Consider the following 19739-nt stretch of genomic DNA (forward strand, 5'->3'; position numbering starts at 1 on the left):
CAAGCAAACAGGTCCGCGAATGATACAGTCAACTGCACAGGGACCTACACGAGGATTTGTAGACTTCATCTCTGCGTTCAAACAACATCACATCCGATGTTATTGCTCCCAACATCTGGAACAATGGGTGTAACAGCCATTATCCATTCAGCATTTAGTAGTGATGAGTCTGGCAACTCTGGCGCATGGATCGTGCGCATTGAGCAAAACCCCATGCATACCACTTTAAGAAAAAGTCACATGACCAACAGCGACTGAATTGGTCTTGCAAAGGTGCCAGGTTGTGACATCTTATTTTGTGCTCTGGATCAATATTTTCTTTGTGTAGGGTTGTGGATGCAATGTAGCCGTCAAGAAAGAGGAGATTCTACCCTTTGAGTATTTTCATTTGACAATGCCAAATAAGGTTCATGATTCTCTTCTCCATTTGTCCTACTTTTACAGTTGGGTTATAGTTGCAACAGATTTATACAGTTGTGTTAAAGTTTTGACAGATATCTTTTTGGTGTCTTTTTTACTAAAGTAACCAACACGGGAGGACAGTCATCAGCTACCAATTTTTACTCAATAATTCTATCGACGAACAGCTCTCTTTTCTTATGCGCTCAAGAATATGCACTTTACCAAACAAAATAAAAAAAAATATTTAAATACGGTAGAAAGTAAATGTAATGTACTGAAGCACAATATTGCATCATATGATAAAAACAAAAAAAATGAAATCCTCAAATTTGATATACAAAATACAAATTACCTAAATTAATGTAGATTGAACACACTCCACTATCCAGCCGGCAATTTTTTTTTTTTTTAAAGTCCACCAGAAGTCAACATGCAATCACACAACATGCCCACACGAAGTGTCAACACATTTGGGCAAGTGTGCCACATGCTTCAAGAGGTGTCATTTACCGATCATAATTTACCCATTTCTGTGACAATTTATGGCCGTTCCATAAGAAATTAACTGATCTTAATGCATAATAGCCTCAATCTATAATGTATACAGTGGAAAATCCATTTCAGTGTACCCAAGTTTTTGTAAGACTTGGTTTTTGAAATTTTTTTTGCTCCAGTATTTTGTACATTGGCTTGGTCTTCATAAAGATGAAAAAAAGTCCAAATCCTAAAAGTATGCCCCTGCCTACATCACTTGTAGCTTCATTTCAAATGCTCGCAATTTCAACGTTTTTAGAAATGACAATTTGAGATTTTGGCCCAGATGAACATGAAGGAGACACACATGATTTGCTTAAGTGGGCCACATGAAATGATGACAGGCCGAATCTGGCCCCTGTGCCTTTAGTTTGATACCTGTGGGGGAGACAAATATTTCTATGGTTACTTTGTCCCAGGTTCCTTCCATGGGACTCCATCTGTCAACTGAACTGGAAAAAGTGCTTCAACCTGTTTTGTCAAGATAGTTGCGCATAAAACCTTTATTGGCTAATCCATCAACCAGTCTGCATGTTGAGTGACTTGAGCTGTGGCCATCGACCGCTTGTGAATTAATGTGATTATTACACCCTTGTATTCTTGATGTTTTTTTTTAATTGTGAAATGTCCCCAAACTGTGTAATTGTCTATTATAAACGCTTTCCTCCTACCTCTGAGAGCTGCTTGAATCTCCAGTAACATTATTGTATTTCTTTCGGCTTGTCCCGTTAGTGGTCGCCACAGCGTGTTATCTCAGATGAACATTATAAATTGTAGAAAAAATGGCAACTGTGAAGCTTTGAGATTTTTCTTTGACTTTTTTTTTTTACAATTCATTTTTTTTAACTATTCAAATAATCATCGAAGCCCTAAACACTTGACTAACACAAGGCTTCCAAAGAGAACACAACGTTGTTTGTCTGTCATTTTGAAGGCTCGATCATTAGATTGAAGGATAAAGTTTGATTTTTTTTCTAGAATTATAATAATACCTTAATTTGGGAAAATCTCATGCCAGACACTCACAAGGGTTAGCCAAAAGGTTCAGCTTCATTGTATTCTAAATATTTAAATGAAACAAAGACAGGAAGCTAACATTTAACATTTGTATACATAAACTACAGCCTCTGATAAAAAAAGTCAAAATTGTTTCTAGCCTCACTGGAAATTAAAAAAGCCACACTGCTTCAAATGGGATGCACCCTGCCAAAAGTGAGGTAGGCTAAGGGAGGCAGAAACCAGGTTGCAGTTTTAGAGTGCTACCTGTGCAGGAAGTTGTATTTGTGAAGGTGAGTGAGACCGGCAGCGATTTCACATGCCATCCTTTGCAGCTGCAGTATCTCAGCACTTCTGAATGTCCAGTCCTGCTGAGACAAATAGCCTCGCAAATCCCCCTGTAAACACACACAGGGTCAAGATACTACGCATTATTAAGACAATGGCCTGTTATTATTTGACCAAAATAATAATCATCTCATAAATTTGACCAAATGAGCAAAAATTGCCTACATTTTCAGGTAAATAGATTTTGCAATTTCACACCTGAAATTAAATTAATAAAAATACATTCAATATTTGGTTTGACTTTTCTTAAATAAATAAACAAATAAATAAATGTTCTCCCCACAAATTATTTTTTTATATTTTAAACCCAGAAACATTTTAACCATGTAAACATAATTTAAAGTATTGAAAGAAAGAAAGAAAGAAAGAAAGAAAGAAAGAAAGAAAAATCATTTTTTTCAATTCTTATTCCCCCTGTCCAGGCATTGGTAAGATTATAAAAACCAAGAAATGCAAAGATTGCAAAATCCAGTCGCATAATTTGAGATTACAATACTACAATGTTTAGTGGTTTTAAATTCAAGGAGTTGATGGCTCTAGGAAAGAAGTTGTCCGAGTCTGCTCGTCTGTTTTGTGGGACCTGTAATGCCTGCCAGAGGGCAGCAGGTTAAACAGGTGGTGACCAGGATGGAAAGAGTCCTTAAGGATGTTAGTAGCTCTCATATGATAGCGGGAGTTGGCAATGTCCATTAGGGAGGGGAGAGAGAAGCCAATGATCTTCTGGGCGGTGTTGATCAGTCTTTGCGGAGCTTTCCTGTCCACTGTTGTACATCCAGCATACAACGCTGTGATGCAGTATGTGAGGACGCTCTCCATGGTGGTTGTGTAGAAAGCCAGTACAGTCTTAGCTTCCAGATTGTTCTTCCTGGCCACTCTCAGGAAGTGGAGTCGCTGCTGGGCCTTTTGATCCACCATCATACTGGTCGCCAAAAAAGCAGCAGTCTTGGGTCTTAATGACTACAGGCCAGTTGCCTTGACATCTGTGGTCATGAAGTCCTTTGAACTCCTTGTTCTGGACCACCTCAAGAGTGTCACAAGTCCCCAGCTGGACCCACTGCCGGTATCCTATCAAGCTAATAGGTCTGCGGAAGATGCTGTCAACATGGGTCTGCACTTCATCCTTGTACATCTTGACAGTGAGGGAACCTTTGCAAGAATCCTGTTCATGGACTCCAGTTGTTTAACACCATAATCCCTGAACTGCTCTCCAGCTCAGCATCTTGCCTGCCATCTCTTATTGTATCGACAACTTCCTGACGGGCAGGACACAGGAGGTGAGGCTGGGGGACACCACCTTATCCACACCCACTATCTGCACCATACCTGTCAACTTTTTGGAGCGCCAACCTGTATAAACTACCAAAAAAATCCTTAGAGAGAGCAAAAAATCCTTATAAAATACCGAAGCAAATTATATGTCAAAATAACAGAGGGAAAAAACAGTTTTTCAATGATTTTTATTGTAGATCTCCATAATGACAATATCTGAAGTTAATGTCTAATTGCCAAAGTCTATTTAGTGGCATTACTGTGTTCAGAATTGTATTCATGTGTAACTTTCTTCAACTCTAAATGCTGACCCTTCGGATCGAAATTACAGCATCCATCCATATTGACCTTGCATGGCAATTATGCTGTCAATTTCTGGTGCAAGCAATTTTCTGAATTCTGTGTGAACTTTTCTCACCACACTGAAGATCATTTCACAGTTTGCATTGCTGTGAGGTAAGCAAAGCATCACTTTGCTGAGATAATGGAACATTGATTTGCCTGTAAGAGAGGTAACACAACTCAAGGTGTCGCTCTAACGTAAACTCACGGCGGACTCACGGTGACACTGCGGGAAGGAAAAATGTGTCATCGGCTATTTTGAGGAAGCACTTTGGAGGAGGAGGAGGAAGGTGAACCCAGCCGATGTGCGAGCCAGAACACCATCAAGTTGACCGCAAACGCTTCCCTAGTGAGCTTGACCGACTGCGCCAAAAAACTGTTGCAAAATCACAAGAACTTTTTGGGGAGAACGGAATTTGGTCTGCAGTTTCAGAATCCGTATGATTTGTCATATAAGGCCGTATACAAAAGATTCACCATAAAATCCGTATGAACTACGGCTAAACCTTACGAGCTGACAGGTCTGCAGCACCGGGTCACCCCAAGGTTGTGTTCACTCCCTTCTGCTCTTCTTGCTCTAAACAAACGACACCACCTCGAGCCAACCGGTTTTCAAACTGAAGTTTGCAGATGACACCAGAACCATCGGCCTCATCAAAGATGGCGACGAGTCTGGGTATTGACATGAAGTGGCGAGACTGGAGCTTTGGTGTGGCCAACACAACCTGGCATTGAACACTTTAAAGACTGTCGGACAGCAATATGCTGCCACCATCATGCTTCACTTTTGGGACAGTATCAGGAAGGGCATCCGGCGTAAAAACTGTGCCAAACAAATATGAGCATTCATCTGCGATGACACGCTGTGGCGATCCCCAAGAGGACAAGACGAAAAATATACATACGTACATAGGAGAAGTAATGAGCAGTGCCTAGTTTTGTCTGCACATACCACTTCAGGCCAATAAATTGTTAGTCTCATCAAAAAACAATCTTATTTCTCACCAACTTGGAGTACTCCTTTTTTTGCAAACTCTATGAGGGATTTCATGTGCCTTGGACTGAGGTGAGGCTTCTTTCAGGCCACTGCTATGATGACCTTGACTGCTGGAAGGCTGAAATGATGGTTGACTTTGTAGAACTTCCTCTCATCTCCCAATTGCATCTCTGGAGCTCAGCCACAGTAATCTTTGGGTTTTTCTTTATTTCTCTCGACAAGGGACCAAGGCTCTTTTCCCTCGACTCATCAGTTTGGCCAGACGGCCAGCTCTAGGAAGAGTATTGTGCCTTCCCGCAAGTTAGCTCTTCAAGCTGTTTCTTTGATCTCATCCTTCTCATTTGCTCTGACAAGCACTGTGAGGTCTTATTTCAACTGTTGTGTAGCTTTCCTAATCAAGTCCTTTCAGTATAATGAAACAGCTGGTCTCCATTAAAGGTGTAGAACCATCTCAAGGATTATCAGCAGAAATGGACAGCATCAGTTAGTGTCACAGCAAAGGGTCTGAATACTTATGGCTATGATAAGTTTTTAAAATTAATATACTTGCTATTTCAACAATATTTAATTTTTTTCCCGTCAATATGGGGGTGCTGTGTGTAAATTAATGAGGAAAAAAATACACCTGATTGTTTTTAGCAAATGGACATGGTGGATGACTGGTTAGAGGGTCTGCCTCACAGTTCTGAGGTCTGGAGATCAAATCCCAGTTATGCCTGTGTGGAGTTTCCTCACAGATCCCAAAAACATGCATAGTAGGTTAATTGAAGACTCTGAACTGACCATAGGTGTGAAAGTGAGTCCGAATGGTTGTTTATATGTGCCTTATTATTGGCTGCCAAACAGTTCAGGGTGTACCCCACATCCTGCTCAAAGATAGCTGGGATTGGGTTAAGCATTTCTGCCACCTCTGTGAGGATAAGTGGCTCAGAAAATGGATGAATGGTTGTGGTGTTAAATTTAATTTCTTCCAATTGACAAATAAATTGGCATCAGGAAAACATGTAATGGCCATGCGTCCCTCAGTTACCTACAGACGGTGTTGACTTCATTCTGACTACAAGAGAGCAGACTAGCTTTGTGGCCGCTTAGCACCCTTCTTTTGCTTCCTCCACATTGGCACCTTCAAGCAGGCTGTCTGTGTGCCAGGCCCTGCAGCAACTCAACACAATCACTGGACTTTCTGGTTGTTGTGCTGAAACATTGCATCCCCACCCTCATCTAACAGTGGTTCAGCGACATCATTGGTGCCAACCGGGTCACCATGGAAACCTACGAACGCTCTCTCTAAACTTAGAAAGTCCCTAAAGTTGGATCAATGTCGGAGCTCAGTTCCCTTCCGCAAGATTTTCAGAACCAGAGACTCGCTATCCTGCTCTTATTGAATAAAACTTGTAATAGAATCAGAATCAGCTTTATTGGCTAAGTGTGTAACAACACACAATGAATTTGTCTCCAGCAGTTGGTGCTGGGCTGGTACGACATTCAGAACAAAGAACAAAAGATTATTAGAGTCACAGATGTGCAAGATGCAGAGTCTTCTTCATTTAGAACCGTTAAGAGTGCGTCAACGCCGCACATTATGGTAATGAAAATTGTGCAAAGAGAGCAGTTTATAGTGATGAGTCGTCCGATAGTCTACAGAATTTATTAATAATACTGATTGGACCAGCAGGATAGGAGGATGTGTAGTAGGTTCATTGATCAAGAAATTAATGACTTAATTGCGAGAGGGATAAAACTATGTATGTATAGGGAAAATAATGATTTTTAGATTGTTTTTAATCTGTTTTGTCTGTTGTGTTAGCATATTTCTCTTTCTGAAAATTGTAAACTATGCTACTTGTGGGCCTGGCCTAACCTGGAAATGGGAAGATGGGAAGAATTATATCAGGCTAGGCGCTGGGTTTCCCCTAGTCACGGAACATAAACATCGGGTAGCTCTTGGGTGATACTCTGTGCAGAAGCTGCCACGTGGTGGTAGTAAATCATCCAGTTCCTGTCCACTTAGTTCTGCTGAGAATTAACATATCTCTGGTGTAACTTTATTTAGTGAGAGTCTTTCTGGATTTTAGGGCTCTAGTATAAGAAATAAGATAACGAAGTTTGAGCCAACACACAACAAATACATGAGATATTAAGTCTGTCTTATGTTGCATTTAACATAACTCAACAGATGGCCATTGTAGGAGTTTTAAAAGTTGATCTGTGGTACTATACTGTACCTCCATTGATATCAAAAGATTACACGGGTCTTTGTGGTTGGACTGGTTCCTGGGGTACTTACTGTGCACTGACAGTTCACAAACCACAGTGTCTAGGGAACATCAGTGACACCTGTGACGATCATTCAATTCCGATGAAGTAGAAAATCAATTTGACTTTCTCTCTCAACTTTTAACACTAATATATTGATGTGTACTACAAAAATACACCTCAATTTGAGGGTAGTATTGTATGTGTGATAAAGGAGATTAGTAAGAATTACAAAGCTCTCTGAGGAATGAGTTAAGAACATACTGAGAACACACTGTTCATGCAGCAGCCATGAGGTACTTTAGTTACGAATGTCTAATCACATCCAGTTACCGTGACTGCATTCTGGGCTGGTCTATGTGCACATTTATGAGGGGTTTCCTCAGTGTGCCATCTCCTTTTATGAATACACTACTTTAGGAATACAGGAACCATCTTGGAATAAAATCAGTCAGTGGGTCGCAGTACAGTCCCAGATAGTATGTATGTGAACCTGTTCTGCAGCACATTGAGGTGTGATGAGTACTCAGTTCTCACAAACTGGCTTTTTCCACCACGCGTGTAAATTCTGCGCAGATGCACATGATCAAATGTGTGTCATACATCTTGGCTGAGTTGGCTTCCCAAAGTATAGTCACGCTGTTATCGTATTCATCTCATGGGTACTCTGCCTCCTGCAAATTTTAAAATACAGTGGATATAAGGTTTACACATTCCTTCTTAAATGGCAGTTTTTTTGGTGATGTGAGAAAAATTAAACTAATATACATAATTTCAACCCCCCACCACCACTATTAATGTGACCTATAAATGTTTAACTCAGTTGGAAAAAAGTATTGAATTAACCAATCACATTCAAACTCATTATCAGCATGGGTTACATGGGAAGCAAAAACTGCCGTTAATCACAAGGCTGCCCGAGGTAACGTCACATCTGGTGCATGCTGTCTTAAATGCAGCAGTGTTGTCATGATTTGTCTTTCAAAAGACCGGGAAAAGAGTGGTGTTCAAAATAATAGCAGTGCAATGTGACTAACCAAATTAATCCATGTTTTCAGAATACTTTTTGTTGCTACATGTCAAACAAGTTACCAGTAGGTGCGGTAGATTCTCATAAAACCAACAAGACCCACCATTCATGATATACAGACTCTTAAGGCTGTGCAATGAGGCCAATTGTTGAAAGGTGTGTGTTAAAAAAAAATGCCGTTGACTTAAAACTCAAAAGTATTTTGTAAAAACATTTTTTGTTTCTAGGATTTCCCAATCCTTTAAATCACTAAACTAATGTTTAGTTGTATGACCAGTTTTATAGCTGCTTCACATCTGTGTGGCATGGAGTCAACCAATTTGTGTCTCTTTTCATTACTATTACTATTATTATTCCACTCCAAGTTTCCCTAATAATGTTACACAATTCCTTTACATCTCTTGGTTTTGCTTCAGAATCAGCATTTTTGATGTCACCGCAAAGGTTCTTGATTGGATTAAGGTCCGGGGACTTGGTTGGCCACTCAATCACAATAACTTTGTTGGTTTCGAACCAAGACTTTGCATATTTACTTGTGTGTTTGGAGTCATTGTCTTGTTGAAACACCCATTTCAAGGTCCTGTCCTCTTCAGCACAAGGCAACATGAACTTCAAGTATTTTGGCATATGCAAATCGATCCATGATCCCTGGTATACGATAAATAGGCCCAACATCACAGTAGGAGAAAAATGCCCATATCATGATGCTTGCACCACCGTGCTTCACTGTTTTCACTGTGTACTGTGGCTTGAATTCCGAGTTAGGGGTCGGCTCACATATTGTTTGTGGCCCCTGGACCCAAACATTTTTACTCTCACCAGTCCACAAAAAGTGGCTCCATTTCTCCTCAGGCCAGTTGGAAAACTGTAGCCTCTTCTGCACATGCCTTTTCTTTTTAACCATTTTCTGCCACGTCTCTGGTTTTGCTCTCCATTTTCAGGCATTACAGATCATTTTAGCTGAACCCCTGTACCGCTTTATAAGGTTTCCGCTCTCCAAATAAACTTAAATTTACTCCAATTAAACTTAAATAAAATTAAACTTTAAATAATATCAAAGTAAGATGTTACTCTGAACAATGTGTTTAACGACCCATTTTCCTCAGGATTTCAAGGAGAAATGGGGGTTCAACTGGTGCTGGCTTCATTCTTAAATATGGGCCACCTGAATCCCACAAGTTTTTCACAAAATTGATGACCTCACTTATAGAACATCACATCTATTTTTTTTTTAACACACCGCTTTCAACAAATTGCTCAATTGCACAGCCTTAAGAATGTGTATATTATGAATCCTGGGTCCTGTTGGTTTTCTGAGAATCTACTGCACCTACTGGTAAGTTATTTGACATGTAGCAATAAAAATATACTGAAACCATTGCTATTATTTTGAACACTACTCTACATGGCCTGAAGAGGCTAGAGTGTAACAAATCTATCAGTTTGTATATCAGCCTGTTTCAAATATGGTGTGGCCACTTTATAGCGCTTTGTTGACAGCCACAAGAGTGTGCACATCACGTACAAAAAGAGAAAGGATAGTATTTAATTTTGGAAGTTTGACTTGACAGCCAGCAAGCAAGTGGACAAGGGTTTTAGGCTGCTGTGGATGGTTTCCATGGATGTGATGGGAAGATGTTTTCAGAAGGTGGGGAATTTTTGATCAACCTGACAGCCAGTGTGTGGACGACAGCTTCGTGCTGATATAGCCACCTTTGAGCGTCTGATTATTACAGTGTGGAAAAGTATTGCAATGACCCAGTAGGATAAAATCCAGCTACTGGAGGCTTTAAGCAGATATATTTTCGCAGCACAAACACAGTGATGTGTAGGGAAGACAGATGTAGATGAAATAGCATCCATTTTTCTTCAGGACAAGGAGCAGTATTTGACTGACAGTTGACAGTGGCGCAGGATGTGTTTTCAGTGGATTCAACAGTCACAGCGTATGAGAGCCAAGAGAATGGCTTGATTTTTCAAATTGTCAGGATTGTTAACAATACTCTCTGTGGTGTCAATTGTGTAATGAAAGTAAATGTTTCTGATGTAGAAGATTTAAAGAGCAAGAAAAACATTACCTTTTCAAGTGCAAAGTTGTTAATGCAGCTCTCACAAACAGTTGAGACTGGTTGAGTGTATGTGATTTAAGCAAATATCTGATGCCAAACCACACAGATACTTAATATACATGGGTTAATTCCTTCTCCTGTCAAGGACATAACTGGAGCTTGATAGTTTATAACACACAGTACCAGGACACCAAACAGGTCAGAATACCTGACAATATAATCATGCCCAGCAATGTGATGCAATGTCTGGCAAAGGGAATTGAACTGGAACCTGCTAGGCACATCAGCAGCTCAGAAAAATGGGAATTTGAAAGCGGGGTAAGTAATTACTTGTGCCAGCTCTGAGAAACAACCAACAATTTGTAACAGAGGCCATACAAGCAGCCGGGAGCCTTGTTCAAAGTTTCATTCTGTCACACCTATTTGCTTAGGTTGTGTAAACTCATTCATGGTTATGAAAAGAGCTCTCAATATAAACTTATACAACATCATTTGTAGCCATTAATTATTTGAAAGTGAGTAGATTCTGTCGCATTGCTGTCAAAGTGAAAGTTGGTAATCTTAAGGCCTTATTTACTGTAGGGTAGTTTATATTAGGGCAGCACAGTAGAGCATCTGGTTAGATCGTTGGCCTCACAGTTCTGAAGACCGGGTTTCAAATCCCAGTCCCGCCTGTGTGGAGTTTGCATGTTCTCCTCGTGCCTGCCTTGGTTTTCTCCGGGCACTCTGGTTTCCTCCCATATCCCAAAAACGTGCATTAATTCGAGACTCTAAACTGCGACTAGGTGTGACTGTAAGTGCGACTGCTATCTGTCTTTGTGCCATGTGATTGGCTGGCAACCAGTTCAGGGTGTAGCCCGGCTCCTGCCTGAAGATAGCAAGGATAGAATCCAGGACTCCCGCAACTGTTGTGAGGATAAGGGGCTCAAAAAATGGATGGATAGTTTACATTAGTCCAAACTAAAAATGACCCGAAATTCACATGTTGCAGGTGGTAAAGATGGAGCAATAGGTGAAAGCAACAGAGGAGGAGTGTAAATTAAACTTGTTGCTTTCCTGGGTGAGGTGGGAGTGTGAGAAGTGTCAAGCTTAGATGAGGGACCCCTCACACCAGCTGGGATGAGGGGGCCAGCTCCTTATCAACCCATCCAGAAAAGATAAGAAGAAAGGGTAAATAAGTCACTTGCTATTATGTGGTCTTGAGTCGGTGCTATAGGTTCTGTTAAATAGAGGGCTAAATCAGGAATCAGAAATCCAAATGATTAATTGGTGGGGCAGCTCAACTATGCATGCTTTCTGAACTGGATTTATGCGTGCTGGAAAGTGATAAGATCAGTTCTCTATTAACTTCTCGAGTGTTGAAACTGCTGGAAAAAAATCTCAATTTGTAAGAGAATACAACACTGCTCATGAAGGCAGTTAAATTTACTGTAAATATCCTACTACAAACTTCATTTAGAAACCTGTGTAAAATGTAAAAGTGTTTTAATACGGCTTTGCAAATAAAATGTAATCACTCACCATTTCACAGTACTCAAAAACAAGCAGAAAGGGAATTGCTTCGACACACTGCCCAAGGCATTGGAGGATGTTTGGGTGCTGCAAAACTCTGAGGATAAAATTTAAAATCAATAAAACTGATATAAAAGTGAAAACAATTTAACATATATTAGATAAACAGTGGTGCCTTAAGAAATTAGTTCAATTTGTTCAATGACCACACTCAAATAAAATACTTGTATCTCAAATCGTTCCCCATTGAACAGCAATGCCAGTAAAATCATTCCAGTGCCACCACCCAAAAAAAACCCGACTTGTTTTTAATAAGAAAATAGCACTCTAAAGCGTACAATATAAAAACAGAGTAATGACAAAATTTAAATTGAATGGAAAGTATTTAACATTTTTGGCAGCATTTTTTGCTTTAATCAATGGACTTTGGATTGCTTTTGGTGTGTGCGCCACCTCGGGCCACTTTAATACAGACATGATACAGAAACACGAACATTTTACAAAAGACTCATACACTGCAGTAATGTTCGCAATGTGTCACAAAGGATAAAGGATACAAGCCTGTGAGTATCTATATTTTCTGTCTACGTATGTTATCACACTTCTTTAAAGGTCAAGTGTCAACACTATACACATCCTAATATAGATATTGACAAATACATATAACATTATTCACTTTAATGTCTATACGAAAAAATAAATGTGAGCAGAGAGAGCGACATCCCTGCGCAAAGTTGCAAAAGTGTCACTCTACCACATCCAAGTGGCCGCCATATTGGCTGCATCCTCTGTCCGTGATGTCACCCGGACATTCGCCAATGAGAACACATGATGCACCCTACTATGGGAGACGCCCACGCCCCTTCTGACACGAAGCTCTTTTCGAAAAGGAGAACACCACAAAACCGAGTGAAGTTACCGGGGCAATATTACACTATTGTTTTGAGCCATATTCAGATGATATGCGATCACGGCCAAACCGCCTCCCCGTCCGATCCACTTCCGCAGCGGAGATGAGCCATTGCGGCTCATACAACGGGGTGGCTTATCACGGAGCCGAGCTGGGCTGCTTTAGGGGGTTGTTCACAGCCGCCACAGTACACGAACAACACCGTCGAGGCGGGGAGCTGTACTGCGTTGTCGTCGCACAAGGCTGAGTGAGGCAGGGCCGAGCAGTGCTGCTTTAGGGGCTTGTTCATAGCCGCCGCAGTACGCGATGAAAAACACCGTCAAGCCGGGGCACTTTACTGCATTGTCGTCACAAGCGGCTGAGTGAGGCATTATCGGCTGCATTCTTCAGAGCCGCCGCCATCCGCAAGCCCAACGCGCAGCCTTCGCCAAAGCCGTGACGCTGAACGCTACGCCTCACCCGGTGTGGCTCATTTTCGGCGCCGTGATGGCTTATTATGGAGCCGAGCCATCCTGCTTTAGGGGGTTGTTCATAGACGGGGCAGTACGCGTTGAACAACACAATCGAGCTGGGGCGCTTTACTGCGCGCACGCGGCTGAGTGAGGCATTGTCGGCTGCGTAGCCCGACGCCGTCCGATGTGCACATCGACACATCTCCCCCAAACTATTATTTTTTTTAGTAGCTGTATACACACCAACCTGTCATTTGGAACCCATGAAGCTCTCGTCCTCTGCACTCGTGCAATCCATTTTTCACGACGAACCGGGTCTCTTGCAAACTTATGAAGGCTAAATTCATTCTGTGTTCAAGCAATGTCCACCAATGCAACGATCCGGCATTTTGGCTAACACGAAGGAAAAACGAGCTACCTTCCCAGAGGTAAAACTAATGGAAACAAATGAGTCCACTTGGGGGCGCTTCTGTCCTTTACATCACTTCCTGCTTCTTCTCAAAAACAAATCCCTTGAGAGGATTTTCATGGCGGGAGTTACAAAAAGTGGCATATGTCAAAATCATGTTTAGTGGTGAAAAAACGCATGGGCCCATATTGGCTGTCGTTTTTTCATTACTAACATACTAAAAATCATCCATTTCATGACAGTGGCCCTTGAATCTGTTGGTTTAAGGCAGTGGTTTTTAAAGTGGGAGGCACGCCCCCTAGGGGAGCCACATTATGACAGGGGGCTACCATGAACACTTTTCATTAAGTTACACCCAAAATATGGAGCTATTTTAACTACCAAGCACACAAGCCTACACCACCCAATGAAAAAATGTTAAATGAAATGATGAAATCTGTAAAATTTTAGTTGGGAAAAAAAAAAAAAAGAAAAAATAATGAAAAATAATTCTATCTCCAAAAGCGGGTGCTGAAAAAAGTTTGGGAGCCACTGGTTTAAGGCTTATAACACTGTAACACCGATGTTTTTTTGTTGGTGCAGCTATTGCATTTTCCATTGTTTACTAGTTAAGCTCAATAGGTTTTCTAAAGCAAAGTTAAGTGGTTGTTTTAAATAACTTCTTAAAACACTTACTGTTTTGTTTTATGTTCAATTGGAGAGTTACAATAGCTCATGCCTTGGAAAAATTGACTCAGTTTGATTGTAAATTCTAAAACAGGTGATTAAAGAAATAATAATACATTTACCTGTAAGGATCCCCCTGCTGCAGGAAGTCATTCTGTTCCTTTCCATTTGCATTGGCTTTTAATTCCTTCACTATCACTCTGGTGCCACCAGGATCTGTATAGATGTCACTCAGGATTACCTGTTGGGAAGGCCAGTTTAGAACAAACAGACTTATGACTGTTTTGGTCGGGATGTAAGAGGTAAAATTCTTACCTGGCCGAACCATCCATTGCCAATTTCTTGGATATAACTCAGACTATGACGGGCTACCTGGAACCCTGTGGATCCATCTGGGAATCCACCCACAGAGACACAATGTCATTATTATCCATTCATCCACCCATTAACATCTTTTAACACCATCAAACAAACATTAACAAATAAAGGCATATTTGGACACAGAGACTGTATCATTTTTCCAACCTGTAACAGGTGCTGCAGGTTGAAGGTGCAGGGGTCCAGGCAAGGCCACAGGGGAGACAGCAAGAGTGTACACCTCAGCTGGTGACTGTATAGACGGGGTGTCCACAGCTGGCGGTGTGAAGTCGATCTCCTCATCAAAGTGGTCTTCGAATTCCTGGATCAACAAACATCTACTGTAAATCTTTCAGAATTATAGCCAAAAACAATAGATAAGAGATATTTGAAAAAGACATAAAACCATGAAGTAACAGTATTACTTGACTGCTATCCAATTCTAAACTAGCGGGTGGACATTTTGGGTAAATCACACTCCAAGCCAACACTGATTAGACAGTCTCTTCTTGGCAACTGACCTTGAAATTGATCTCCCTCCCCTTGCAACAGCTAACACAGTTCATCAGCAGCACCACAAGGGTCACCAGTGCAGTCAGTGACAAGCAGAGAGACAAGTAAAATGGATCCCCCATGTTGCTGTCTATACAGGAGAAAAGGCAGACAAAGGTGCATCTCAATTAATTATAAGTAGAAATATTGTATTTATGTATTTTGTAGTTAAAAAATATTAATTTCACAGTTACCAAATTTATAATTTTGTTTTAATTTCAGTGGTTTTTAGTTAATAGTAAATGAAAGCCCATATTATAAGATCTCTAAGAACATTACATAATTTTGGTAGGGAAATTATGTTGGAATTTGTCTTCTGAAAAGTATTGTGTTGAATGAAACTAAGAATTTATTTTTTTTAGATGGATTTTGAAATGTGGCAGATTAAAATTCAAGTAACCACTTAATTAGGCCATTTATTTAAAATTTGAAAACTTAAAATAGGGGGTCGATTGGTCAGTGCATCTTCTGCTCAGTTTTGGGGACCCAGGTTCAATTTTGCCCTGACTGTGTTGAGTTAGCATGTTCTCCCTGTGCCTGCGTGGCTTTTCTCCAGGCAGTTAGTCGAACAGAACAGAATTTCCAGAGGGTTAAGAGAAAAAAGACAAAGTAGTAACTGTAAACAGAATGAGAAAAGTAAATCATTCCATACTGACAACAAAAACAAATATTGATGTTACGAGAGACCGATGCTACATGTTACGTGTGACTGTAGTGCTACACCCTGTGAAGGAAGAACAAGACAAAAATGGACAGGACAAGGACAGGATACTAAGCATGCAAGACAACGATCGGGAATCCAGCTATACAAATGCAATGTGGTCGGTACTAAGTGAATTACAAAAGTTTATAGAAGAGAATATAAGTGGGGTGATACGTAAGATCTTTATGTCTACGAGTTATTTGTTGCAATCAGTGCACTCACATTTTTACGAGCGCGACTGCGCTCCAGCGCCTTCACGCTCGCAAATTGCACAGTTGAACACGAAAAATCACGCGTGAAATATTTGTTACGAGTAGAAAAAAATCGATATTGAAAGACGAACAGCAGTTATTTTGTGTAGTTTTGACATTAATTTACGTGTTTATTTCATAAACGTTGTTAACTAAACAAGCCTGCTCTTAAACAATCAGTCTTCACCTGGAAACAGGAAATGTAAGTTAACTGGACTGAGCATGTCCGGAAGTGATGCGAGAAGTGCATGTTCAGAGCTTCTTCACGTACTGCAAGTGCATTTACGTTGAAAGTCATCAACATAATGATCCATGTCAAAGGAAATTTGGTTACACCAGGGGTCCACAATGCGGCGATCGCAAGGCAGATTTGGTTGATCAAGTGACGGCATGCCCAACAAAAAAAAAAAAGACGTTCGATTACCATCCACCTCGTTGCTTGATTCGGGTGTGGTCAATACGTCGAGCGCACGCACATAAAGGAGCGTTCTAACAAGCCGGCCTCCTATTTACAGCTGTCGCGGCGATGTGCGCATGCACCCCCCCAATCCCTCACCCGCCCCGCTCTTGTCAATCAGTGTTATCCAAGTGTAGTGATAAAGTGGAGTGTGACGAGTTACTCTTTTAATCTCTAAGAAGTATGAATAAAAGTGATTCACAAGGTACAATTTATTACATGTTCATTAAAGTAAACTCATGTTTTTACATTAGCCACAAGGATCTTCAGGACTACATAATATTTTCTCAAATTCAAACTTTTTAGTTGAAGATAATATTCAAACCTTTGGTGGTAATTATACATCAGCGAGCTCTAGGTGTTAGATAATTTTAACACTCTGGTACCCAATGCAATGCTCATGCTACAATGACACCAACTGACAGTAACGTGGCTTCATTTTGGTGCAGCAGGTCTGGGTTTGGATTTCTCTCGCCAGAGTGGGTCATGGTGATACTCTTTTTCTGCATAAATTGGATTAAGAGTCATTTATTCAACAGATTTGCAGATGTGCAGGAACCAAAACTACACTGAATGCAAAAATCATTTAAGCTTTCCATTGGGATGTATCGTGCTTGTTCATGAATTCTGTGAATTCTATGACAAACGTAGACCACATAATCCGGTACAAGTAATACAATGATATCTTGGCCAAGCGCGTGACTCAATTTACTGATGTGGTAGGCCGCTTTTTTGTATGCCCATATTTTGACAAAATTCTTTTTAATCTCAATTGTGTGTGAAATATTGGATGATGTTTTCCCTTGGTCAGTCGCGGATCACCCGGGCCCCCACTCTGGAACCAGGCCTGCAGTTGGGTGAGGAAAGGCACCTTTTGGCTTTCCCTGCACCCAAAGGGCCTAGCAGGGCACAACGTAACGTGGGTACCCCTTCCAATGGGCTCACCAACTGTGGGATGAAGTGATAAGGGTCGGGTGCAATGTAAGCTTGGTGGTGGCTCAAAGCAGGGATGTTGCACAAGACTAACGCTATGTTACGTACCATTGTAGCGGTACACACCCTGTGAAGGAAGAACAGGACAAGATAGGACAGGACAAGGACAGGAAAATAAGTATGCAAGACAAGGATCATGAATACAGCTATAGAGCTCATGCACGTGACGTCAGCATTTTCACGGCACAATATTGCCGGTCAACTAGAGCTGCTCGACATTGTGGGAGACACTGAACGGGAGGAGAATATTTACAATACTCTGTGCTGCTGGTTGTCACAACAGACGAGACAGATATTCAAAGAGATAATTCTATTACGTCCAGACTTTTATACGCTTTGAAACTCTTCTGTGTGAATCTCGATGACTTACTCACCAGATACATGTGTAGATCCAGTTGTCCAAGACAAGCGGAAGCAGGTTAACAGTCCACTTTATCAACAAAAACATCGACTTCGGCATTAAATATGGGTCCTCCATGCTAAGTGTCTCTAATTTTCCCACGTACCTTCGTTTATTATCACATTCTAAATGTTTAACGGTATCGGACAAAACTCTGGGCGTTGTGCTATAAGGATCTTAGCATTGAACAATGCTTTGTTTGACCAGGAATATGGCCAGTCACGTGATTTCGGTGACGTAGGTGCAAAAGCTCTATACAACTGTAATGTGGTGGGTACTAAGTGAAATACAGAAGTTTATAGAACAGAATATAAGTGGGGTGATACATAAAATGTCCATGTGTACGAGTTATTTGTTGCAATCAGTGAGTAGTTTCAGACACAACAAAAGTGTGTAAAAGAGTGTATCATCGCCTCGATGTGCGGGGGGGGGCATACCAGCAACCGCCTTGGCGAAAGCAAGAGATAGACGGTGAATAGGAAGCCAGCTTGCTAGAACACGCCTTTATGTGCACATGTGTGGTGAAATGTCAGAAGAGCAGAGAGCTTGGTGATCTGATCCCCATTGACCCTCGGCTCAGTGCATGTACCGTGGGGTTCACGCCGAGAGAACAGCCTCTCTCTCTGTCTTCGAGTGTGGGGACGAGCCCTGACATTGGTTTGTGCCTACGTATCAAACAGCAATTCTGAGTAAACGCACTATTTGGTGTCCTAAGAGGGGTTACTGGTGAGCTCTTCCACTGGGCTCCATTGTTCTCCTGGGGGACTACAATGCTCATGCGAGAAACAACAGTGAGATGTGAGAGGATGTGATTGGGAGGAAGGGCCCTCCTGATCAGAACCTTCGCAGTCTTCCGTTGCTGGACTTCTATGCTCATCACAGATTGTGGATAAAGAATACCATGCAGGAGCATAATGGGGTAGTGTTTCCTCATTATTCGCGGGGGTTACTCCCCCCCCACAAATCCCAAAAATCAGTGAATAATTGATGGAGTTTTAAAACACCTATGTTTGATATGTACTGGATTTCGTGACCATAAGGAACACTTAAAAGTCTTAAACAGGGTTCATACTCAGTCTGACCAAAAAAAATTCAGGGCTTTTTAGGGGCATTCTTAGGGGCTGACACGAAAAATTTAGGGCTGACACGGAAAAAATTTAGGGCCGACACGAAAAATTTAGGGCCATCGTGGGAAATCAAGAGTAAGGAAAAAAGACTCACCCAATGGTGCCATCGGGTGTTCTTGGTTCATCAAATGTTCCAGTATCTCAGAACCTGTGACAGTGATCACCTGTCCCCCCTTGTGGTAGTTCTCATTGATATGACCATTGTCAACGTCTTCACATAACAGTATACAGAAAAACAGATTCTAACTACAGTTCCAACTATATACACAAATGTCTTCTACTGATGTCTGTCTCAGCACCCCTACTCTAGCTCCTTGAGTCTACCCAGTGCCTCCTCTATTTGTTGCTGCAGAGGTGCCAAAGTGGCTCTCTTGTCCTTTGCTCTGCCTCTGAGTGCATTGGCCTCGGTGATAAACCTTAGATTCCTCTTTTCTTTTGCCTCCTCACACAGCCTGTCAGCCTTCTCAATAAGCGTAGATATGTCAGTCTCTATTGTGGCTTTTTTGGCTTTGAGGCAGTAGAGATGAAAAGTGGGCAGCGATGCCAAATGTAGCCAGGTACGAAGTCTTCCTTTCCCCACAGTGGTAGTTTTTAGCAATGTCAATGTCTGGAACCATGACTGCAAACACTTTCGAATTGTTTTCACAAGATTTGTAACTGTAATGGCTGCAGATCGCTTTTAAAGTCCACACGATCTCTGCCTTTAA

At 41.3% G+C, this 19739-nt stretch overlaps 1 protein-coding gene across 1 annotated transcript in view; it reads right to left on the bottom strand.

Moving 5' to 3' along the window:
* Positions 1–19739, bottom strand: part of lmtk2 (lemur tyrosine kinase 2) — a 69164-nt gene that overhangs the window by 29750 nt on the left and 19675 nt on the right. Inside the window, exons 2-7 of the mRNA XM_061845785.1 lie at positions 15071–15192; positions 14718–14871; positions 14508–14584; positions 14315–14433; positions 11765–11852; positions 2200–2330 (exon numbers count right to left, since the gene is read on the bottom strand). Of these exons, the coding sequence (XP_061701769.1) occupies positions 2200–2330; positions 11765–11852; positions 14315–14433; positions 14508–14584; positions 14718–14871; positions 15071–15192 (691 nt within the window). The remainder of the gene's footprint in view (positions 1–2199; positions 2331–11764; positions 11853–14314; positions 14434–14507; positions 14585–14717; positions 14872–15070; positions 15193–19739) is intronic.

The sequence above is a fragment of the Syngnathoides biaculeatus genome, chromosome 16, assembly GCF_019802595.1.
Source record: "Syngnathoides biaculeatus isolate LvHL_M chromosome 16, ASM1980259v1, whole genome shotgun sequence".
Taxonomy (NCBI): Eukaryota; Metazoa; Chordata; class Actinopteri; order Syngnathiformes; family Syngnathidae; genus Syngnathoides; species Syngnathoides biaculeatus.